This window comes from Carcharodon carcharias, chromosome 7, assembly GCF_017639515.1.
Source record: "Carcharodon carcharias isolate sCarCar2 chromosome 7, sCarCar2.pri, whole genome shotgun sequence".
In the NCBI taxonomy this organism is placed as follows: domain Eukaryota; kingdom Metazoa; phylum Chordata; class Chondrichthyes; order Lamniformes; family Lamnidae; genus Carcharodon; species Carcharodon carcharias.
The window spans coordinates 16,787,394-16,812,696 of NC_054473.1; the positions used below are offsets into that span (position 1 = coordinate 16,787,394).

The following is a 25,303-nucleotide window of genomic DNA, read 5'->3' on the forward strand; positions in this document are numbered from 1 at the left end:
GTTACCTGATTCTTGTCTCCCCCTCCCACTGCCCCACTGCAAAACCACCCCCCCCCCCACCTCCCCCCTCCCCTCCCTCTCTTTTTGGATAAGGATATTACACTGGCAGTTTTACAATCCTCTGGGACTTTTCCAGAATCTAAGGATTCTTGGAAGATTACTACCAGTGCATCCACTATCTCTGTAGCTACTTCTTTTAATATACTAGGATGCAACCCATTAGGTCCAGGGGACTTATTGGCCTTTAGCTCCATTAGTTCCCCTAATAATTTTTCTCCAGTGATAGTTATTGTACTTATTCCCACCACCCCCCACGGCCCACTTTGCCCCTTGAACAGTATTTAGTGTTTTTAGAATGCTATTAGTGTCTTTTACCGTGAAGACTAACGGAAAGTATTTAGTTAACTCCTTTGCCATTTCCTGCTTCCCCATTATTATTTCCCAGCCTCATTCTCCAAGGGGTCTATACTCACTTTGACCTTTCTCTTCCTTTTTATATATTTAAAGAGGCTCTTACTGTCCCTTTTTGTATTACTTGCTAGTTTACTCTCAAAGTTTACTTTCTCTTATTTTTTGGTCATCTTTTGTTGGTTTTTAAAACTTTCCCAATCTTCTGGCTTACTATTAATCTTTCCCACATTGTATGTTTTTTCTTTCCAACTAGATACTATCTTTAACTTCCTTGGTTAACCATGGTTGGTTAATCCCCTTCCTAGAATCCTTCTTCCTCACTGTGATATATTTTTGTTGTGAGTCATGAACTATTTTCTTAAACGCCTGCTATTGTTCGTCAATCATCTTTTCTGCTAAACTCCTTTCCCAGTCCACTCCAGCCAACTCTGCCCTCATTCCATTGCAATTGCCATTATTTAAGTTTAGCACAGTCGTTTCCAACCCAAGTTTCTCACTCTCAAACTGAAAGCTAAATTCTACCATGTTATGGTCACTGCTTCCTAGGGGTCTTTTACTCTGAGATCATTTATTAAACCTGCCTCATTACACATTACCAGATCCAAAAAAGCCTGATCCCTGGTTGGATCTACAACATATTGTTCTAGGAAACTGTCCTGAATACAATCTATGAATTCTTGCTTGTGGCTACCTCTGCCAATTTGATTTTCCCAATCTACATTAAGATTAGAGTCACCCATGATTAATGCTTTGCCTTTTTTTACATGCCCTCATTATCTCCTGATTTATTCTCTGTCCTACAGTATAGTTACTGTTAGGAGGCCTATAGACTACTGCCAACAGTGTCGTCTTCTCCTTGTTATTTCTTACCTCCACCCATATGGATTCTACATCTTCTGATCCAAGATCATTTCTTGCTATTGTACTTATTCCATCGCGTACTAACAAAGCTACCCCACCACCCTTTCCTTCCTGCCTGTCCTTTTGAAAAGTCACATGTTTTTTGATCTCCTTGTAACTATGTCCATCATGGCTATAAGATCATACCCATTAACCTCTATTTGTACCGTTAATTCATTTATTTTATTCCAAATACTACATGCATTTAAGTATAGAGCCATGAATTTTGCCTTTTTACCATTTTTTTCCCCCTTTGACTCTATTTGCTCCAGTTTTATGTTTGTACCACTCCGTTCCTTACTGTCACATTCTGGGCATCATTAACTAAATAGTTGCTCTGCAATGCTGCCATATCCTTTTGCTTTGTAAGCCTAAATATCCTCTCCCCCAACCTCTATTTAGTTTAAAGATCTCTCTACGGCCCTAGTTATTCGATTCGCCAGAACACTGGTCCCAGCATGGTTCAAATGAAGCCCGTCCCACTGGAATAGCTCCCTTCTACCCTAGTACTGGTGCCAGTGCCCCATGAACTGAAACCCATTCCTTCCACACCAATCTTTGAGCTACGCACTTAACTCCTTGATTTTATTTACCCTATGCCAGTTTGCCCATGGCTCAGGTTGTAATCCTGAGATTATTACTTGGAGGTTCTACATTTTAATTTAGCTCCTAACTGCTTCTATTCTCCTATTCTTTCAGCAGAACCTCCTTTCTAGTCCTATCAATGCCACTGGCACCACCATGGACAACGACAACTGGATCCCTTCCCTCCCATTTCAAGTTCCTCTCCAGCCCTGAGATGCCTTTAACTCTAGCACCGGGCAGGCAACACAGCCTTCAGGACTCATGCTCACGGCTGCAGAGAACAGTATCTATCCCCCTAATTATACTGTCCCCTACCAGTACTACTTTCCTCCCCCAACCTGAAAGGCTCCCTGTACCACGGTGCCATGGTCAGTGCGCTCATCCTCCCTGCAGTCCCCGCTCTAGACTATACAGCTTGAAAGAACCTTGCAGCTATTGGACAGTTGCAGGGGTCGAGACTCTTCAAACACTACCCCTATACCTGTTTCACCTGCAGTCACACCCTCCTGTCCCTGATCACAGATCAAGTTTGAATGACCTAATCTGAAGGTGTGACCGCCTCCTGGAGCAAAGTGTCCAGGTGACTCCCTGCACGCCCCCCCCCACCCCACCCCAAACCTATGTGGCGCAATGTCTGCAGCTCGGACTCCAGCTCCTCAACTTGGATCCGATGTTCCGCAAGTTGCAAACACTTGCTACTGATGTGTTCGCTCTGGATCACCTTGGTGTCCAGCAGCTCCCACATGCTGCAGCAGCAACATATCACCCATCCAGCCATCGCTATTGTATTTTTATTTTATTTATTAATTAATTACTCTAGTATCCCTGCTCTTTACATTTTATTGTAATTAATTTTTTACACCAGTATCAATCTTGTACTTAATAAGCTATTTTTAAGAAGAGACAAGAAAATACCAAACACAAACTAAAGACCTTACTTTTACTTTAAAGACTAGAAATACTCACCAACCAGCTGAGTTCTCTGCATTCGCGTCACGTTATAGTTCGTGACATCACTCTGCTGCTGGTCTCACTGCAGGTAGGCTTCTCAATCCATGACTTTTAACCTCTCCTGCTCACCTCTCACTCAAAATACACTATTTTGAGCCTTAGGAAAAGAATAAACCTTAATCACTTACCAGATACTCACCAAGTAACCACCTTCTTCTCCTGTAGCAGAGCAAGAATCAATTCCTGGAGGCTGAAAAAGTTTAGGTAAAAGCAACTAAACGCCTCTTTCCCCTCCTCCGCTTAACTCCCTGAAGGACTCAACTCCGGCACACCGTTGAAAATTACACTAAATTGGCTATTTATGTATATTCCTAACACAAAAGGCCTATCTGAGTCACTTAATGAGGATCCCGTTTCAGCTGGTTCTTAATTAAGCTGTTCTTTCACTAGAATCCTGCTTAAGGCTGGCAACTACTGAATTTAAACTGTAGATTTCAGTTTAATGCCAACTACAAACTAATTAAATTTGCACAAAATAAAAAATTAGACTTTCTTACCCAACAAGTGCACACACTCAGTCCTAGGTTAAACTGTGTTTTCACAGAGCGCTGACCTTGTTCTGCTATTAACACATTCTGCTCTTACCTTTATACCACTATCAGCACCTTCTTTAGTCTTTAGCACTCCCTTTTTCTTGTGTCCATGACATCTTTGTCAATCTCTCCTTAGTTCCTACCTATCCCTGACATTCCATCTTCCTCCACCTGCTCCACTCCCTCTTAAACAGATTAAAATCCATCACATTTCTACTCTTTAGCTCTGAAGAAGTCACACAGACTCGAAACATTAATTTGTTTTTCTCTCCACAGATGCTGCCGATCCTGAGTTTGTCTAGCATTTTTGTTTTTATTTCAGATTTCAGCATCCGCAATATTTTGCTTTCACCACAAAACCTTTTGTCATTTAATCTCACCTGCCCTCCGCCCCTTCACAGACCTTCCGTTTTATTCTTCCTTCCCCCCACCCTCCTTCACTTGCTCAGTCATCCTCAACCTGAAATGTTAATTCTGTTTCTCTCTGCAGAGGCTGCCTGACCGGCTGAGAATTCCAGCATTTTCTGTTTTTATTCTAGGCAAAACTAACACCCTTTTCACATTTTAAATGCAACCTAAGTTCCATTTCAAAAGCAAATCTGCCATAAATTCTGATCAAGAACTATTCTAGCTCAGGTATATGTTTCTTCTAATTGATTTTTATGGCACCAGACTCCAACTGAAAGCCAGCTTTCCTTCAATGAGTTAACTGAGATTATGCTGCATTTAGTACCTGACTTTGCATCATGTGTATGATTGCCAACTGTTTTGATTAACTAATATTTATTTTTAAGCATGATTGCACAACCCAATTCACAGGAAAATCTACTTAAAAACAAAACTTAAAACCCTCAAAGCATTTACCACATAAATAGAGTTAAAGATCAGTAATAAAAGCAGCCCCTGTCAAATTTCTGTTGGAAAAAAAAGGAAAAGATCAAATACCCTCCCCTCCCCCCTATCCCGCCACAACCTCAAAAACGTATACACAATGTAATCAGAACTAATGCATTTCAGGGCAAGTTGACAGCCTCACTAAATCCAACTGCACCCTTGTATTATTCATGCATGATGCATTTCTTATCCATTATTAAATACAGCATGTAGTGCAATCTTTTGCTGAAAGTTCCTCTCAACAGGAAACAACAAAAAAGATGGTGACTGTTGCTCAACACTGTGCTGATGACTGACACAGCATAGGGAGCAAAGTGAATTCTCTCAATTAATTAATATTTTAGCCGAGGGCCCATTTGTGTTGTGGGCAGGTAATAGAAAGCTCAGTCATGAATATTTATTCAAAGTTGATCTTGTGAGGGCTGCTGAGCGCCCTCCCCCCCACTGATGCCTTCCTGCTTTCGCAATCAATCACACTCTTCGTGGTGGAATCAGAGTACAAACAAATGGGTAATGTGAGCTTGGCATATACATGCGAAGGGATTAATTTCAATCCTTGCATAATGACAGCAGACCACACGACTACATTCACATCATTATTGACAAAACAACCATACCTTAGCAATGTAACACAAACCCAGCAGAGCGAATATGACAAGATCATTCTTTCCACTGTTGTATAATGACATAGATGTTCATTTATACTGTAATGCCTTAAGCTTCTGGAGGACACCTCTACAAGATGCCAAATGGTGTTTTAACACGGCAGCACATAGTGGGAACAGGAGGCAGTATAAACTCCAAATACTTGATATTACTAAGCACTTAAGAGTCAAAACTGCAAAACTTGACCTACTGAGACACTGTATTTGTCATCAGATATGCATCCAGAAGGGTAGACAGGAATTCGCTGCTCATGAGGGTGGTGGAGGCAGAGACGATCAATGATTTGAAAAAGAAATTGGATGAGCACTTGAAGGAAATAAACTTACAGGGCTATGGCGATAGAGTGGGTGAATGGAACTGACTGGATTGCTCCATGGAGAGCCAGCATGGACTCCATGGGCCAAATGCCTCCTTCTGGTAAATGACTCAATGACAGGTGATACGCTTCCACTGTTAATGATACTCTGGCCATTTTACCAGAAGGTTCAGAACAGCAACAAAGACAACTCTCTCCCTTCCTTCCCCTCCCCTCCTTGGGTCCAGAAGCACCAGCCTTCTATTTGACACCTCCTTACGACAAACTGCATAGGGAAAAATTACTGGTGGAACTGGTGGAGAGCTACCAAACCAGGTCACTCGAAAGGAGACACAATGAAAACCACAAAAATGTCAGATTGCTTCAACTCAAAAGTTCATAATTTGAACTCTTGCTAATGGCACTGCAGCACTAAAACTTTTTTGGATTTTTAAATAAATTCTACATGTACAGTTAGTAAGCAAATTCATGAACATTACCACAAATTATTTAAAAGATTGAACTTTAATCTGCATTCAAACGTCTGGAGCAAGTACATATGTAGGAGTAGGGTAACCAAAAGAGATTCCAAGCTGCCATGGGATATAGAAAGTTTATAAAAAGCAATGTGTTTATACAGCACAAATTACAACTGGGACTATTTGATTTGAAGAAATTGTTTGCAACTTCATAAAACAAGCTTAACTCACCTGGGGGAATATTGTGTATTAACAGCACATGACCTAACTCTGCTGTTATCACATAGAATGCACAAAAACAGACCATTTGGTTCAATAGGTCCATGCCAGCATTTGCTCTCCACAAAAGCTTCTTCCTACCCCTCTTCATCCAACCCTGTCGGCATTACCATTTATTCCTTTCTCCATCACGATTATCTAACTTTCCCTTAATGCATCTATGCTATTCGCCTCAACACTCCCTGTTATGGACAATAGACAATGAAACTCGCTGCATCTGAAGCAGCTTTTGTGTTGTTCCAAACCTAATGAGTCCATCCACTACTCTGCCATTCTAACAAGAGAGGAGAGAGCCCATTTCTTTTTGCTTTACAAACATGGGTGGATCTGATATTCACTGCCAGTAATTTAAAAAAAAACCTAACACTTGTGACATGCCAGCAGCAGGTTTATTTTTCTATAAAGACCACTGCTGCAGCTTTTGGCGTCAAATTGCATTAAAATTTCCCCATAAACTATGATCCTAGAGTAGTTTATTTTTCATCAAAATGGAGATGCTGAGCTAGCTGTAAACACACAAAAGGGTGATCTGACCTTAGGGAAGCATCACAGGCGCCTCTGCCGCACATTTTGTTTTTGTATTTTAATTCCTTACAAAGCCAGGGATAGGTCAAATGAGACTCGCGGGTTTAAAGCCCATGTTTTGGCTCATGTCCCTAACACCCCAGGTATACTAAAGCTGCACTGAGTATGATGGACGGAAGAGCCTGCCAATCAGCAAACGCCCCGCTGCCCCGAAGCCGCATTCCACCAATCGGCGCTCCCCGTGGGCGGGACTTCCGGCTCTGGCTTCAGGGAGTTGAGGCGGCGGGTTTCCCCAGCAACAGAAACGGGAGAGTTAAAAAAGAAACGGTCACAATTCAGACGAACCGGAGAGCCCGAGCCTCACGCAAACCGTTATAGAAACAGATCATCACTGAAATTAATGTTCAACTGGCGATATTGCTGGAGGCTCTTACCGGGTATCCCCGTCTGGTGCGACATTGTTGAGGCGCTGCTTTAAAGAGAGAGAGAGAGAGAGACGCTGAGAGTAACGGGGCTGGCCGCAAACCGCCGCGGGGTAAGGGGGCGGAGCTAAGGGCAACGTGGGGCGGAGCCAACCCCCCTCCCCGCCGTTCGCGCTCCACGTCAGGCAGTCCAGCTGCAGCGCCCTCTCACGCTCACATACCGGCACTGCAGCCCCCGTGGATCAGATGCAAAAAGAGCGACATCTCGCGGTTACATGCAGACAAAGCTCTCAACCTCATCGCCCACACAGATCACCCCAGGCCCCCTGGCACCACAGTACAGACACTGCTCTTCCACCGCCTGCCCAGTGCCCTCAAATACAGACTGCTCTCCTCACCCACATGGTTTTCACCCCCATCACCCAAATACAAATCAACCCCACGCCCCCTGGCACCACAGTACAGATACAGCTCTGACCCCCAACTCCTGCACATAGATCAATCCCAACAGCCGCACACAGATCAGTCTCAACCCCCGGCACCACACTTACAGACACAACTTTCACCCCCAAAACCCACTCAACCCCACAGAACAACCCCACCCCCTGACACCACCATGCAGACATAGCTCTTTCCCCACCCCCATCGAAGTGCCCACAAATGGACACTGCTTTCCTCACCCAGTGTTCGCACTCAGATATAGGTCTTCTCCACCCTTGTGTACACTTAAGGACATAGCTGTTCCCCAGCCCAATAGTACCCACACAAACATACACACCTGTCCCCCACCCACCTCGTATTCACACACAGACATAACTCTTTCTCAACCCTTGGAACCCATAAACAGACCCCTCTGCTGAAGGGTCATGAGGACTTGAAACGTCAACTCTCTTCTTCTCTGCCAATGCTGCCAGACCTGCTGAGTTTTTCCAGGTAATTCTGTTTTTGTTATGGCTCCCCCACTACCTCTTAGCTGCCAGATACCAATAATGTGCTCTGCAATTTCAATAACCATCTACCTCCAGTTGCTACAATGAACATAGAGCTTACAACAACAAATCAATAGTGTATCTAGTGTAATCTGGCAACCAGTGACAAATGCAATGCCCTCCATGGGCATGGCCAACCCTCTCAGCCCCTTCGTGACCAGCAGTGGAATGAACCCACATGGAACCTGCTATAAGTTTGTCAACTCTGGGTGGATTTGGTCCAGCCCCATTTCTAGCTCATTTGATATTTAAGATATCAAAGATAGCCCAATTAAATAGAGTGGAGCCACGATACATTAAACAACAACTTAAATTTATATAATGTATCAATGTCATGGAACATCCCAAGGTGCTTCACAGGAACATTATAAAACAAAGTGTGACACCAAGCTACATAAGGAGATATAAGGTCCAATGATTTGATCAAAGAGGTGGGTTTTAAGGGCATAGTCTTAAAGGAGGAAAGTAAGGTAGAGAGGCAGCGAGTTTGAGGGAGTGATTCCAGAGCTTGTGGGCAATTAAAATTGGGGATACTCTAGAGGCCAGAAATAGATGAGCACACATATCTCAGACGGTTGGGGGGCTTGGAGGAGATTACAGAGATAGGGAGGGGATGAGGCTACGGAGAGATGTGAAAACAAGGATCACCATTTTAAAATCAAGATGCTGCTTTACCAGGAGCCAATGTAACTCAGCGCGCAAAGGGATGATGAGGGATGTTATGACAGGTGGATGGTAAATGCTAAACTGCTCAAATCCCAGAGGGAAACTTGGATCAGCTGCCACAACTATTTGCAATTTATATTGATTTCAAGATGCAGCCTTTGAATTCAGTAAAAAGAAGGCCACTGAGGCTTAGAGGTTCTTTACTAAACTAAAACATTTATTGATAAAAAATTGTAAGCCCATACATATGTCTACAAGTTACTGCTATAATGACTTATAAATCCCCTAATTAATCTAACTTCCAGTTACGTCTCCATTAAGGCCACAGTATAACACATAGTTTTAAACAGACTCAAGCAAAGCACATACCCTGGATAGTTGAATTCAAAGTGAGTTTTTCCTCAGCTTCAATGCCTTGTAGATAGCGATTTGAGGCTTTTCACACTTGTGATTGATCTTTAAAATGTCTTCCCTTGCACACAGCCTTCTCTCCTTTATACATGTTTTCTCTGTTGAATAAAAATTCCCATTGTTTCTCTATCTCTTTGGGCTTTGTGTCTCTAATAATAAAAATCTATCATTGTACCAATTATATCAGTAATCTTTGGGAAAAATAAACACACGGTTTCTTAACTTCTCCTGGCTAGGTGAAACATTTCAACCCCTCTTTTGAATTCAAGCTACTTTGATTTATTTAAAAATGCAAATGTTCGTTTTACAGCTCACATTTTAAAATCTCTCCCATGTCTACCTATTTAGCATTTCAAACCTAGGTTATCTTTTCACATCAGACTAGCTATCTTTAATTCAATTAAATCCCATACACGCAGACACACACACCTATATAGACACAAGCCCCACTATTATTCTACTTTACAATAAATTCCAAATAACATTATGAAATTTATTATATCTTCCTGACAGGGAACAGAGCTTGGGAACAGACACGGGCAGTAAAGTTTTGGATAACCTCAAGCTTACAGAGGGTAGAATGTGGGAGTCCAGCCAGGAATGTGTTGGAATAGTCAAGTCTAGAGGTAATGAAGACACAACTGAGGGTTTCAGCAGCAAGTGAACTGAGGCCGCAGTGAAGTGATGTTAAAAGGCGGTCTGAGCAATACCACAAATATGTAGTTGGAAGCTCCTCTTGTAGTCAAATATGACACCAAGCTTCCGAACAGACTGTTGCCAGGGAGAGGAGTGGAGTTGGTAGCTAGGGAACAGAGTTTGGAACAGGGTCCAAAAACAATGGCTTTGGTCTTTCCAATATTTAACTGGAGGAAATTTCTGTTCATCCTGTACAGGATATCGGACAAGAAACCTGATCATTTAACAACAGTGAAGGAGTCGAGGGAGCTGGTGGTGAGGTAGAGCTGGCTGTTGTCAGTATACGTGTGGAAACTAAAGCTTTGTTTTCAGATGATGTTGCTGACAGACAGCATGTTGGTGAGAAAAAGGAGGGGGCCAAGGGTGGATCCTTGGGGAAGACTAGAGGTAATGGTACAGGAGCAGGCAACTATTACAAATTATACTCTGGTAATGATTAGATTGATAAGAATGGAACCAGGTGAGATCAGTCCCATGCAGCTGGACAACAGCCTTGTTTGTCTTTTGAGGTGAAGATGACCATATTCATCACCTGGGGTGTTTGGCAGGGTTCTAGTGGGAACGTAGGTGACTGCTAAGACCACTCAGTGCCCAGGAGGTTATGCTGCAAATAGGACAAGATACCACAGATGATTGAGTTTTGGACAAGTTGCTGGCTTGGGATTTCCTCTCCTTGTGCTTTCTCGCTGCCTTTGATATGTACTTATTTTTGAAGAAGGCCACACCATTTTTTATTTGGTTGTGTGAGGTGCAGTAGTCCTGGAAAGCTTCTCCCCAGGACTCCAAGTTAATATCAAAACTCTTAAGTGAAGCTTTCAGACTGTTCTTGTAGCGCTTCCTTTGACCGCCATGACAGCATAGAAGATTTGGTAAGTGAGTGTCAGGCATTCCGGCTACATGATCAGCCCAACTCAGTGTGACTGTCTCAATATGGTGTGGATGCTTGGCTTGCTAATTCGGGTGAGCACCTCAGTGCCTGGTATTTTTCCCTGTCATCTGATCTTCAGAAGCTTCCAAAGGCAGCTCAAGTGACAGAGGTTGAGCTTCTTGGCATGAGACTGGTACACAATCCAAATCTCGCATGTGTAGGGCAGAACGATTGCTCCATAGACTTTCAGTTTGGTAGGCAGACTTACTCCTCTTCATTCCCAGACTGATGTTCGAAGTCTGTTGAAGGCTACACTTGCTTCAGCAAACCTTGCATGAGTCTCATGCTAGCAAGTTCTGATCATGGACTGAAACCTTGGGCTCAAGATGGAGCTTTCCTGGAGCAGGCTGGTACATTATTTCAGTTTCCTTCGTGTTGATTGCAAGGTCGAAGTTGTTGGATGCATTGGAGAACAAGTCCATGCCACATGGCATGTCTAAACCGGCAGCTAGTGCACAATCATTGGCAAACAGGAAATCATGAAGTATGTCCTTGGAGACCTTGGTCTTTGCCTGGAATTGTCTCAGATTGAGCAGCTTCCTGTCCGGGCTATATACAGTTTTGATGCCAGGATCACCATCCTGGAAAGTGTCAGAGAACACGGTGGAGAAAAACATGCTGAAGAGGGTTGGTGCTAGCACGAAGCCCGGTTTGACACTATTAGTGACTAGGAATGGGTCAGAAGACTCACCATCATCCAGGACATGTGTGACCATGCCATCATTGAACTGTCAAACTATAGTAATGAATTTCTCAACACAGCTGAATTTCTCCATTACCCTCCAAAGGTCCTTACAGCCGACTGCATCAAAGGCCTTGGTCAGGTGAACAAACATGGTCTAGAGATTCATGCTCTGTTCTTGGCATTTCTTCTGCAGCTGTCTAACTGCAACACCATATCAGTGGTTTCTCAACCTTTTCTGAAATCACATAATTACTGTATGGCACTAGATCCTGGTTGAGATGTTGACCAAGTGGTTCAGGAGTATTCTGGTGAGAATTTTCCCAGGAATGATTGCTGTAAGATTGACAAGTTCCTTTCTGCTTGTACAGGTGGACAGCGGAGACATTGTATTCTTGTTTAGCTTTGAAATGTTGAGGCAATGGCCAGTCCAGCAGTCAGTACTGCTTATGATTTTTGTTACATTCACATTTACTGTCCCTCTGCCTATTGATGACATAGTCGATTGGATGCCAATGCATAGAATGGGGTTTCATCCAAGACATCTTAGACCATAAGACATAGTCGATTGGATGCCAATGCATAGAATGGGGTTTCATCCAAGACATCTTAGACCATAAGACATAGGAGCAGAAATTAGGCCATTTGGCCCATCGAGTCTGCTCCACCATTCAATCATGGCTGATAAGTTTCTCAACCCCATTCTCCCGCCTTCTCCCCATAACCTTTGATCCCCTTACCAATCAAAAACCTATCTAACTCGGTCTTAAATACACTCAATGACCTGGCCTCCACAGCCTTCTGTGGCAATGAACTCCATAGATTCACCACTCTGGCTAAAGAAGTTTCTCCTCATCTCTGCTCTAAAAGATCTTCCCTTTACTCTGAGGCTGTGCCCTCGGGTCCTAGTCTCTTCTGCTAATGGAAACATCTTCCCCATGTCCACTCTATCCAGGCCTTTTAGTATTCTGTAAGTTTCAAACAGATCCCCCCTCATCCTTCTAATCTCCATCGAGTATAGACCCAGACTCAAATGTTCCTTATATGTTAAGCCTTTCATTCCTGGGATCGTTCTCGTGAACCTCCTCTGGACCCTCTCCAGGGCCAGCACATCCTTCCTGAGATACGGGACCCAAAATTGCTCACAATATTCTAAATGTGGTCTGACCAGAGCCTTATAAAGCCTCAGCAGCACATCCCTACTTTTATATTCTAGTCCTCTCGAAATAAATGCCAACATTGCATTTGCCTTCCTAACTACCGACTCAACCTGCAAGTTAACCTTAAGAGAATCCTGGACTAGGACTCCCAAGTCCCTTTGCACTCCAGATTTCTGAATTCTCTCCCCATTTAGAAAATAGTCTATGCCTCTATTCTTCCTACCAAAGTGCATGACCTCACACTTCCCCACGTTGTATTCCATCTGCCACCTCTTTGCCCATTCTCCTATCCTGTCCAAATCCTTCTGCAGCTTCCCCGCCTCCTCAATACTAACTGTTCCTCCACCTATCTTTGTATCATCTACAAACTTAGCCAGGATGCCCTCAGTTCCTTCATCTAGATCATTAATGTATAAAGTGAAAAGTTGTGGTCCCAACACTGACCCCTGCGGAACTCCATTAGTCACCGGCTGCCATCCTGAGAAGGACCCCCTTATCCCCACTCTCTGCCTCCTGCCAGACAGCCAATCTTCTATCCATGCTAGTACCTTGCCTCTAACACCATGGGCTCGTATCTTACTGAGCAGCGGCACCTTGTCAAAGGCCTTCTGGAAGTCCAAGTAGATAACATCCATTGGGTCTCCTTTGTCTAACCTACTCGTTACCTCCTCAAAGAATTCTAACAGATTTGTCAGGCTTGACCTCCCCTTAATGAAACCATGCTGACTTTGCCCTATTTTACCATGCACTTCCAAGTATTCTGAAATCTCATCCTTAATAATGGACTCTAAAATCTTACCAACGACCGAGGTCAGGCTAATCGGCCTGTAATTTTCCCACCTTTTGCCTCACTCCCTTCTTAAACAGGGGGGTTAAATTAGTGATTTTCTAGTCCTCTGGGACCCTCCCTGACTTGAGTGATTCCTGAAAGATCACCACTAACACCTCCACTATCTCTTCAGCTATCTCCTTCAGAACTCTGGGGTGTAATCCATCTGGCCCAGGTGATTTATCCACCTTCAGACCTTTCAGTTTTCCTTGCACCTTCTCCTTGGTAATGGCCACCATACTCACCTCTGCCCCCCAACTCTCTTGAACTTTGGGGATGTTACTCGTGTCTTCCACCGTGAAGATGACGCAAAGTACCTATTCAGTTCCTCTGCCATTTCTTTGTTCCCCACTACTACTTCTCCAGCGTCATTTTTCAGCGGCTCAATGTCCACTTTTGCCTCTCTCTTACCCTTTATATATCTAAAAAACTCTTGCAATCTTCTTTTATATTACTGGCTAGTTTACCCTCATATTTAATTTTCTCCCTCCTTATTTCTTTTTTAGTTGTCCTCTGTTGGTCTTTGTAGGCTTCCCAATCCCCTGGTTTCCCACTGCTCTTCGCCGCATTGTATGCTTTCTCTTCAGCTTTTATGCTGTCCCTGACTTCCCTTGTCAGCCATGGTTGCCTCATCCTCCCCTTAGTATGCTTCTTCTTCCTAGGGATGAATTTTTGCTGTGTCTCCCAAATTAGTCCCAGAAACTCCTGCCATTGCTGTTCCACTGTCTTTCCTGCTAGGCTCATCTCCCAGTCAATTCTGGCCAGCTCCTCCCTCTTCCTCTGTAGTTGCCTTTATTCAACTGTAATACCGTTACATCTGATTCCAGCTTTTTCCTCGCAAATTGCAGGGTAAATTCTATCATATTATAGTCACTTCCTCCTAAGGGTTCCTTCACCTGTTGCAAATAGGGTGATGGAAACCTGTGTTGGTGAATAAGAGCTCATGCTCAGCATACATCTTCAGCAAAAGGAGACCATTGCTGTTACTACTGCCAACCCTGTTTTTCTAATGACCCCTTCTCATGCCTGGAGACCCGCAACAGCTCTTGCATTGAAGTCACCAAGAATAGTTGGCTTGACTAACTTTGGCACAGCTGCAATAAAGGAGTGGAAGTCATCATAGAATTTATCATTGACTCCTTTAAAGTTGGTCATGGGAGGGGCATACATGCTGATGGGAATTGATTGCCTGTTGCTGTGCAGGGGGAGTTTAAGTACTATCAGATGATCATTAACACCCTTCGGAAGGCAAGACAATTTATTGACGAAATAGTTTATGACAACAAGCCTATGCCATCTTCGCACAGTTCTTCTTTTCCACCTCCACTCCAAAACTTGTGTAACTTGCACAGATTTCCTTGAGCTGACCTTCCTCAGGTAGACAAGACTCGCTGAGGGCTGTGATCTGTGCATTGTAGCTAGCCAGCTTTCTACCAACAGGAGCAGTTCTTCTCTCCGATCTGTTGGCTGTGGTATTGTCCATGAGGGTACACACATTCCATGCACCAATGATTGACTTATGGCTGTGTTGATGGGATCTGTGCCATGTTGTAACCTGCTGGCGAGGGAGGTGAAGCACCTTTATTTAGGGCACCTTTTCTAGTCCCTTACTCATGCTGAGGAGGCGAGCAGTGTCATTGTGCGAAGGGCTGTTCAGTTGCTCAGGGGGCTGTCGAGTTCCACATCTGCTTCGTTTCACTGAAGAATGACCCTTGAGCTCTAGTCCTTTTAGATGGTGGTGAGCGTGAGTTTGGAAGGTGCTATAGAAAGAGCCTTGGTGAATTTCTGCAGTGCATCTTGTAGACGGTATACACTGCTGCTACTGTGCGTCGGTGGTGGAGGGAGTGAATGTTTGTGGATGTGGTGCCAATCAAGTGGGCTGCTTTGTCCTGGATGGTGTCAAGCTTCTTGAGTATTGTTGGAGCTGCACTCATCCAGGCAGGTGGGGAGTATTCCATCACCCTACTGACTTGTACCTTGTAGACGGTGGACAGACTTTGGGGATTCAGGAGGTAAGTTACTTGTCACAGGATTCCTAGCCTCTGACCTGCTCTTGTAGCCACAGTATTTATATGGCTAGTCCAGTTCAGTTATGGTCAATGGTAACCCCCAGAATGTTGATAGTGAGGGATTCAGTGATGGTAATGCCATTGAATGCCAAGGGGCGATGGCTAGATTCTCTTTTGTTGGAGGTGGTCATTGCCTGGCACTTGTGTGGCGGAAGTATTACTTGCCACTTGTCAGCCCAAGCCTGGATATTGTCCAGGTCTTGCTGCTTTTGGATGTGGACTGTTTCAGTATCTGAGTGCTGAACATTGTGCAATCATCCCTACTTCTGACCTTATGGTGGAAGGAAAGTCATTAATGAAGCAGCTGAAGATGGTTGGGCCGGGGACACTACCTTGGGGAACTTCTGCACTGACGTCCTTGAGCTGAGATGATTGACCTCCAACAACCACAACCATCTTCCTTTGTGCTAGGTATGGCTCTAACCAGTGGAGAGTTTTCCCCCTGATTCCCATTGACTCCAATTTTGCTGGGGCTGCTTGATGTCATGCTTAGTCAAATGCATCCTTGATGTCAAGGGCAGTCACTCTCACTTCACCTCAGGAGTTCAGCTCTTTTTTCCATGTTTGAACCAAGGCTGTAATGAGGTCAGGAGCTGAGTGGCTCTAGCAGAACCCAAACTGGGCGTCAGTGAGCAGGTTATTGATAAGCAAGTGCCGCTTGATAGCACTGTTGATGACCCCTTCCATTACTTTATTGATCATCGAGAGTAAACTGATGGGGCAGTAATTGGCTGTGTTGGATTTATTCTGCTTTACGTGTACAGGATATACCTGGACAGTTTTCAGGGAGATGCATTTGTACTGGAACAGCTTGGCTAGGGGCGTGGCAAGTTCTGGAGCACAAATCTTCAGTGCTATTGCTGGAATATTGTCAGGGCCCATAGCCTTTGAAGTATCCAGTGCCTTCAGCCATTTCTTGATATCACATGGAGTGAATCGCATTTGCTGAAGACCTGCATCTGTGATGCTGGGGACCCCTGGAGGATCATCCACTCGGAACTTCTGGCTGAAGATCATAGCAAATGCTTCAGCCTTATCACTTGCACTGATGTGCTGGGCTCCTCCATCATTGAGAATGGGGATATTTGTGGAGCCTCCTCCTCCAGTGAGTTGTTTAATTGTCCACCAACATTCATGACTGGATGTGGCAGGACTGCAGAACTTAGATCTGATCCGTTATTTGTGGGATCGCTTAGCTCTATCTATCACTTGCTGCTTATGTTGTTTGGCAGGAAAGTAGTCCTGTTATAGCTTCATCAGGTTGACACCTCATTTTTAGGTATGCCTGGTGCTGCTCCTGACATGCCCTCCTGCACTCTTCATTGAACCAGGGCTGATCCCCTGGCTTGATAGTAATGGTAGAGTGGGGGATATGCAGGGCCATGAGGTTACAGATTGTGTTTGAGCACAATTCTGCTGCTGCTGATGGTCCACAGCACCTCATGATTGCTCAGTCTTGAGTTGCTTGATCTGTTTGAAATCTATCTCATTTAGTGCTGCACAAAACGATGGAGGATATCCTCAGTATGAGGGCAGAACTTTGTCACCACAAAGGTTCTGTGGTGGTCACTTCTGTCGATACTGTCATGGACAGATACATCTGCGGCAGGCAGGTTGGTGAGGATGAGGTCAAGTATGTTTTTCCCTCATGTTGGTTCCCTCACCACTTGCCGCAGACCCAGTCTAGCAGCTATGTCATTTAGGACTCGGCTAGCTCAGTCAGTACTGGTGCTCCCGAGTCACTCTTGGTGATGGACATTGAAGTCTGCCACCCAGAGTACATTCTGCACCCTCGCCACCCTCAGTGCTTCCTCCAAGTGGTGTTCAACATGGAGGAGCACTGATTCATCAGCTGAGGGAGGGCAGTACGTGGTAATCAGCAGGAGGTTTCCTTGCCTATGTTTGATCTGATGCCATGAGACTTCATGGGGTCTTGATTCGATTTTGAGGACTCCCTGGGCAACTCCCTCCTAACTGTATACCACTGTGTCGCCACATCTGCTGGGTCTGTCCTGCCGGTGGGACATTATGGTGCCTGGGACACTACCTGTGAGGTATGATTCCATGAGGATGACTATGTCAGGCTGTTGCGTGATTAGTCTGTGAGACAGTTCTCCCAATTTTGGCACTAGCCCCCAGATGTTAGTAAGGAGGACTTGTAGGGTCCACAGGGCTGAGTTGCCGTTGTCGTTTCTGATGCCTAGGTCAATGCCAGATGATCCGGCCCATTTAATTCCTTTTTTTTGTGACTTTGTAGCAGTTTGATTCAACTGAGTGGCTTGGTAGGCCATTTAAGAGTCAACCATACTGCTGTGGGCCTGGAGTCACATTTAGGCCAGACCAGGTAAGGAAGACAGATTTCCTTTCCAAGCGTTAGTGAACCAAATGGGTTTTTACAACATTTCATGGTCATCATTAGACTTTTAATTCCATATTTTTATTGAACTCCTGTTCAGTTTGAATGGTGGGATTCAAACCGTGGTCCCCAGAGTATTTACCCTGGGTCTCTGAATTACCAGTCCAGCGACAATACCATTATGCTAATGGTGAGCCTGCCTGTGGGAGGTGCTACCCTCACTTGCACGCCTTGTACACCTGTGTAGGTGTTTCTCCTCCAGCAGTTTTTGAATTACCTCATTATATTCATCAAACCAATCTTGGTGCTTATGAGAGGGAGAGGGTCAAGGGAAGAAGATTGGGGGTGGATGGTGTAGAAAATTGTGTAAAAAGCTGCAGATGGGTTGAGATGAATAAAGAGGGATAGTTTACCTTTGTCACAGTCACTTAGTCATTTGTGACTTTGGTAAGAGCCGTTTTGGTACTGTGACAGGGGCAGAAGCCTGATTGGAGGGGTTCAAACATGGAGTTTTGGAAAAATTGGGCATGGAGTTAGGAGGCAAACAACAAGCTCCAGGACTTTAGAAAGGAAAGGGAGGTTGGAGATAGGGTGATAGTTACAAGTGGCATCAAGGGTTGCTTTGATGAGGAGTTGGCAATGATGGCAGATTTAATGGAGAGAGGAACAACACCCTAAGAGAGAGAAACAAGGTAACCCCTGCAGCAAGATTTCACCCTCTACCTAGAAACATCCGCTTCCCATCATCATCCTTGCTGTCTTCAGCGCCTGCCTCATCTCCTTACATATTGACTCCTATCCCTCCTCATCAAAAGACACACACACACACACACACAGACACACACACGCACACACGCACAGACAGAGAGACACACACACACAGACAGACAGACACACACACACACACACACACACACGATAAGCACAAAAACTACAGATAGCTCAGGCTCTATCTGGTGGTCAGAAAATAGCACAAGGCATGTGCAGTGGCTGGAGAGCAGTCCAGTATCAATATCTTTTCCTAACGCAAACATGGATTTACAAAATCTAAGAATAAAAAAACCACTCTGCCCCACAACTTGAGGATTTTGCTGCATCTAAATCAGTGTGCTCATTGCTGGGGTGAGTTGAGTTCATGGGGGATTTTCAGTTTGATGCAATGGGGGGCAGTGAGCTAAGGGAGACTGGTAAGGAGTGATGGAAAAGTAATTTGAAATTACATTTGTTGGTGGAGTTAGAAAGCGCAGGAGATGATGAGGATACTGCTGGAGAAATCAGGTCCGCAGGTGCTGAAAATATACATGAATATTTCAGCGGTTGGGGATGTCGACAGTATTGGGCTCAGTTGTGATGCCTCCCCTGCTGGAATAGCTTGCTGATACTCAGTTTCAGCTCAGGCAAATTGGATGAGATGTGATATCAGGAGATTGCAGGTACCTGTGGATGCACACCTTAGCAGGAATCAATGCTTTCAGAAGAGAAAGGAAGGGACTCTTCTTTCATGTCAGCTGTAATCCGCAGGAAAAGAGGCTTTCCAACAGGGATTTTTTTTTTAATCTCCTAAACCCTTTAAAAAAATTAATCCCAGTACTTCTGGTATGCATTACAAAGCCTAGCAGAAAGAGGATTTTTAAATAAACATAAAAATAAATGTTTTCACGCATCTTTCTGCAGCTGGAACCTCTGGTGGCCGGGAAATGTATTTGTCTGAAACCCAGAGAACCCTTAATACAGGGAATACTTTGTTTATTTTATTCATTGGATGTGAGTATCACTGGCAAGGCCTGCATTTGTTACCCACCCCTAATATGACTGAGTGGCTTGCTAGGCTATTTCAGAGTCAATCACATTGCTGTGGATCTAGGGTCACGTATAGCTCAGACCTGGTAAGGACTGCAGATTTCCTTCTCTGCAGGACATTAGTAAATGAGCTTTCACAACAATCTGGTATTTTCATGATCAGCATAACTGATACTGTTTTTTTTTAAGTTCCAGATTTTTATCAATTAATTGAATTTAAATTCCATCAGTTGCCATGTCTTCAGGACATTAATCCAGGCCTCTGCATTACTAGGCCAGTTACTGAACCACAATGCCATCATTCAAATGTTTAGATGGGAAGGCATTAAAGAGAGCGCAGAAAAGATTCACAAAAATGGTTCCCGGGATGAGGAACTTCAGTTAAGTAGATAGATTGGAGAGGTTGGGACAGTTTTCCTTGGAGAAGAGAAGGTTGAGAGGAGATTTGATGGAGGTATTCAAAACCATGAGGGATCCGGACAGAGTAGATTAGGGAAAAAAACTGTTCCCATTGGTGGAAGGATCAGGAACAAGAGGGCACAGATTTAAAATAATTGGCAAATGAAGCAATGGTGACATGAAGGAAAACTTTTTCATGCAGCGAGTGGTTAAGGTCTGGAATGCACTGCTTGAGAGTGTGGTGGAGGTAGGTTCATTCGAGGCATTCAAGAGGGAATTGGATTATTATCTGAAAAGAATCTGAAAGAGTGTGCAGGGCTACAAGGAGAAGGCCAGGGTGAGGCACTAGGTAAAATGCACCTTCGGAGAGCCAGTGCAGACAGGAAGAACTAGGCCTTCTGTGCTGTGCCTACTCTGTGAATAATTCTGAGTACAGATTTGAGATCATGATGATTCACTACACTCATATATCTTAAACCGTTGATATAGAATTATCTGAAGAATACATTCCTTTTACTATTGACACTGTCACTAGTACTTTTAAATTAATGGCACCTTGAGGCAGTTGCAGAATTACTGCAGTCTATTCTACATAGCCAACTGAGGAGAAAGTTTAACTGTGCAATGATTGACTCACCAAAGCCTTTCAAAGAGTCTGTTAAGAGGTAGGAAAGAAGGCTCCATTCTATTCTTGATGCCTCCAACCCAGCTACTCACCACTCATTCTGTTAATAGCTATTGCTTACTGACAGGGACCATTGTCGAACACAAGTGGTGGTTGCGGGGGGGGGGGGGGGGTGTCAGAGGAAACCTCCTCTTTGTTTGCCCCGCTCCATCTTATATTGAGTGCTTTGTCCAGTCTTAATCATAGAGACACAAGGGAGACATATAGATATGCTTGAGGTGATGAAGAGAAGAGTCACGCGATTGATCTGTAATGCGAGAGGATAGTAATAAAAAGATCAGAGAGAGACATGGGTTCTCAATCTTAAAAGCAGGTGATGGACACATTACTTTATACAAACATGTGAAAATAATAGACACCGGTCCATCTAGTCTAGTGGGTCTCAAACATTTTTGTCTGTGGACCACTTAGCTGGTAAAGACCCTGCGGACTGTCGACCAGCCCTACCTCAACCGCACTTGCTTGCCACTGCAGAAAGGCTCATCAGAATTAATGGGAGCTTACAGAAACTGGAACTATTTCACTGTTTTGTTGCTTCTAAATGTAATAAATTTATATGCATTCCTGTTTTTATTAACTATCATAAGTCAATTATTAATTCAAAACAAAAGTATAGACATTTTAATATTTTGAACCTTAACACTACTAGAGAACATGTTCATTTGAAACATTCTAATATGTGTAATAAAATCATCACAATGAACTTCTTCTGAGAAACTTAAACTTATCTCACATCTATATTCATCAAGCAAATTCAGCAGTAACGTAAATCTTGCTTATAAAACGTTGTTGTTGCCTGTGCTTATGATGACCAGTGCTGCATATGTGGGAGCCAGTCTGGTTGTTTTAGATCATGCGAGTGGTGGGGATGAGGGTTCTGGCCTGTTCTCTCATATGGCCTTGGCAGTGGTGAGCACGACAGTGACTTACATTTTGGTCCAGCCCATGGAGCTCCTGGAGGATCCTCGCGGGCCAAACTTTGAGAAGCACTGACCTATGTTATCTAAATGGAGAGAAATTGTAGAACTCTGAGGAACAGCAGGGTTTTGGTGTCCTGCTACATGAATAACAAAAAGTTAGTATGCAGGTACAGCAAGTGATTAGGAAGGCAAACAGAATGTTGTTGTTTGTTGCAAGGGTATTGGAATATAAATGTTTTTTTTATTTGTTCATGGGATGTTGGCATCACTGGTTAGGCCAGCATTTATTGCCCATCCCTAGTTCAGGGGGCATTTAAGAGTCAACCATATTGCTATGGGTCTGTTGACCAGACCAGGTAAGGACAGCAGATTTCCTTCCCTAAAGGACATTAGTGAGCCAGGTGGGTTTTTACAACAATCAGCAATGATTTTTATTGAATTCAAATTTCACCATCTGCCATGGTGGGATTTGAACTCAGTCCCCCAGAATACTAGTCCAGTGACAATACCACTACTCAGATGTTTTGCTACAGTTGTACAGGGCTTTGGTGAGATCACATCTAGAGTACTGTGTACAATTTTCGTCTCCTTATTTAAGAAAGGACAAAATTGCATTTGAAGCAGTTCAGAAAAGGTTCACTTAACTGATTCCTGGGATGGGGGGGCTTATCTTATGAGGAAAGGTTGGACAGGTTGGGCCTGTATCCATGGGAGTTTAGAAGAATGAAATGTGATCTTAGTGAAACATATAAGATCCTGAGGGGATTTGACAGGGTAGATGTGGAAAGGATGTTTCCCCTTGCGGGAGAGACCAGAGCTAGGGAACACAATTTAAAAATAAGGGATCTCCCATTTAAGACAGAGATGAGGAGAAACTTTTTCTCTCAGAGGGCTGTGATTCTGTGGAACTCTCTTCCCCAGAGAGTGGTGGAGGCAGGATCATTGAATATTTTTAAGGCATTCTTGACTATCCAGGGAGCCAAAGGGTATTGGGAGTAGGCAGGATAGTGGCATTGAGGCCACAATGAGATCAGCCATGATCTTATTGAATGTCGGAGCAGGATCAAAGGGCTGAATGTCCTACTCCTGCTCCTAATTCATACGTTCATATGTATGTTTGTATCTAGTTTGCCGCAGAGAGTTGTGATGCCCTATCCAACAAAATACAGACATACAGACCCAGAGCTCTGTAATGTTACAGAAGTATATAAGATATCAAACGAGATAGAAAACTGAATCCAGAACTCTACTTCAATTTAGACCATGATAGTCAGACAAAGCGACATAGTTTCAAGCTGGCAAAAAGTAAATCTTGGACCGATGTCACTGCATGGCTCATTTTCACACAAAGAGTAATCAATGCTTGGAACAGATTCCTCGTAGCCCTGGTATCTTTTAAGAAGCAGCTGGATGCTGTAATCGGGGGTGCACAGATTTTTTTTTTAGGCAGATGAGCAAAGATGAGTTGAGTGACCTCTTTACCTTTATTTATCTTGTGGAGATCTTACTGATTTGCTGATACTTCTGCATCCTGTGTGCTGACATAATGTGCAACGAAGATCAACATTACCTTCTCATGTTGCTGCTTTAGGGGAACAGATTGTGCATATAGAACTCTCATTTCAATTTCAGGTACTTATATATCGCTTGTCATCCTTTTCGTTATTTTAACTTGCTTCCCTCTCCGGACACCCCCCCCCCCCCCCCCCCCCCCCCCCCCATCTCCCTTCAATGTCTCACTCATTTTGTTGCTGCAGACATATCCCTCAATGCCTTAACCTCGCAAAAATCTATCAGTTTCAGTTTTGATGCTTTTAATTCACCAGGCTTTGACAACTTTTTGGGGGAAGTGAGTTTCAGATTTTCTGGTGCCCTTTGTGGAAGAGAATTTGAGAATTCACCCGAATGGAGAATAAAATGACAACAGTGTCACTGGAAAGTTAACAGAAAAAACAATTGTGCAGCCCCTGGAAGTGGCTGGGTTGGTAAATGAAACTAGAAATCAGGAATACTCAGACTTGATACATGGAGTTAGATCATTTTTTTGAGCCTCAGCAATGTGGCAGCAGAGGATCTATAACTGGCCTCATATACCCTGGTCTAGTGATGGCAAAGAGCTCAAAAAGGTCAGGGTTCGGCAGTGATCCAATCATGACCGAATAGCATGCTATCCACCATCTAGCTTCACATATGAAGGAAGGGCACGTCAGTGAGGTTCTGGAAGGCAAGCAAATGTTGATACTTCCATGAAGGAGGGCAGAAAATTGGCGGGAGGGGTGTGTGTGTGTGTGTGTGTGGTGGGGGGGGTGGGGGGTGCAATTGTGATTGTGGGGGATGGGTTGAAGAAAAATAACTGAGGGCAAGAATCTAAAAATGCGGCACGTGATGATTCCCCCCTGGAAGTATTGTGATAATGCTCTTGTGGGCATGTTTTCCAACAATTTATCACCTCATTATTTCCTATCCTTAAGAAAGAGTGAGATAAAGCTTTGTGTATTACTATGCAAGGACAGTATTGCTCCTCAAAAGGAGAATACACAGTCCCTGGCAAGGCTGATGATTCCAAAACAATGGCATATCAAGACAAAATCAGATCCCATCACTGATCTCATTAAATCACAATTCCACCCCACCCAGACAATGCGATTTTTAATCCGGTTTTGATTATATTTCATGTCGTTAGATAAGTACCTAGTCTGAAAAACAAAGGTGTTAAGTTACTCCTATGTCAGTTAACAGCCCAAATCAACAATAAATGTGACAAAGGAAGTAGTTCATCAATTAAAAAGAACAGGGTGATCTGCTAATAAAGCAAGTCTTCAGGAAAGGAGAAATTAAATACAGATACACCTTTCTGAGACTGTACTGAACCAGTGATAAAACTATGGTTGAAGAATACAACCAGACAGAGGAGAGATCCAATTAAATTTGCTACACTGTGATTCCGAAGGAGCCTGTAACGAGACAGAGTTGACAGCAGGGGGCAACCAAACTACATTGGAAATGGGCATCCAGCCTGAATGCTTAAAAGCTTCCCAATATTTTGTTTCAGGGAGAGAATTAGGCGCCACGCGGAGAGAGAGAGATTGAAATAACCGGTAGTTCAATCGAATGCCAATTTTAAATCAGTTGATGCAACTGCAGCTCGCCGCGCACAAAGCCAATTGGAATGGAATTTTTGTGACCCACAGACTTGGGAGTCAGTGACATTGCTGCTTTGTAAACGATTAGCCTGTTTTTTTTTGCGGCCGGATCTGGGGGGGGGGGGGGGTGGGGGGCGTTAATTAAACAGTTTGTGTTTCACCAACGCTGCAGAACGTCGACTATCTTCTCCCGTCAAGGCGCAGGTTTAAGCAGGTTGGAGTTGGGGATTGGGCGAATTCTTACTTTTAAACGGGGAGAGGTTTTAAGGTGCGAATCTATGTGTTGCCCCCTCTGTGTGTGTGTGTGTGTGTGTGTTTGGGGAGGAGGGTGGGTGGGTGTCAGTTAGCAACTGTTAAACTTTGCGTTTACACTGACGAGGTTAAATTCGCTCTTTTGAGACACCAGTTCTCCCGTTAATGAGGAAATCATTCAACAGCACGAATTTGACTCTCTAGACAGTCCCTGGGGGGGGAAGGGGGAGATTCTTTCCTTTATTTTTAAAAGTGTGAGATCCTGGAACATGGTGAAGAAAAGCACAAATCCCCAACCCTTCCCCCCCCCCCCCCCCC

At 43.9% G+C, this 25,303-nt stretch overlaps 1 protein-coding gene across 1 annotated transcript in view; it reads right to left on the bottom strand.

The window, feature by feature from the left end:
- The window catches only part of LOC121280286 (twinfilin-2), a 118,165-nt gene extending 111,069 nt beyond the window's left edge, over positions 1-7,096 (bottom strand). The window contains exon 1 of the mRNA XM_041192110.1: positions 7,013-7,096. Coding sequence (XP_041048044.1) covers positions 7,013-7,037 — 25 coding nt within the window. The 5' untranslated portion in view covers positions 7,038-7,096. The remainder of the gene's footprint in view (positions 1-7,012) is intronic.
- Between the last annotated feature and the right edge of the window lie 18,207 nt (positions 7,097-25,303).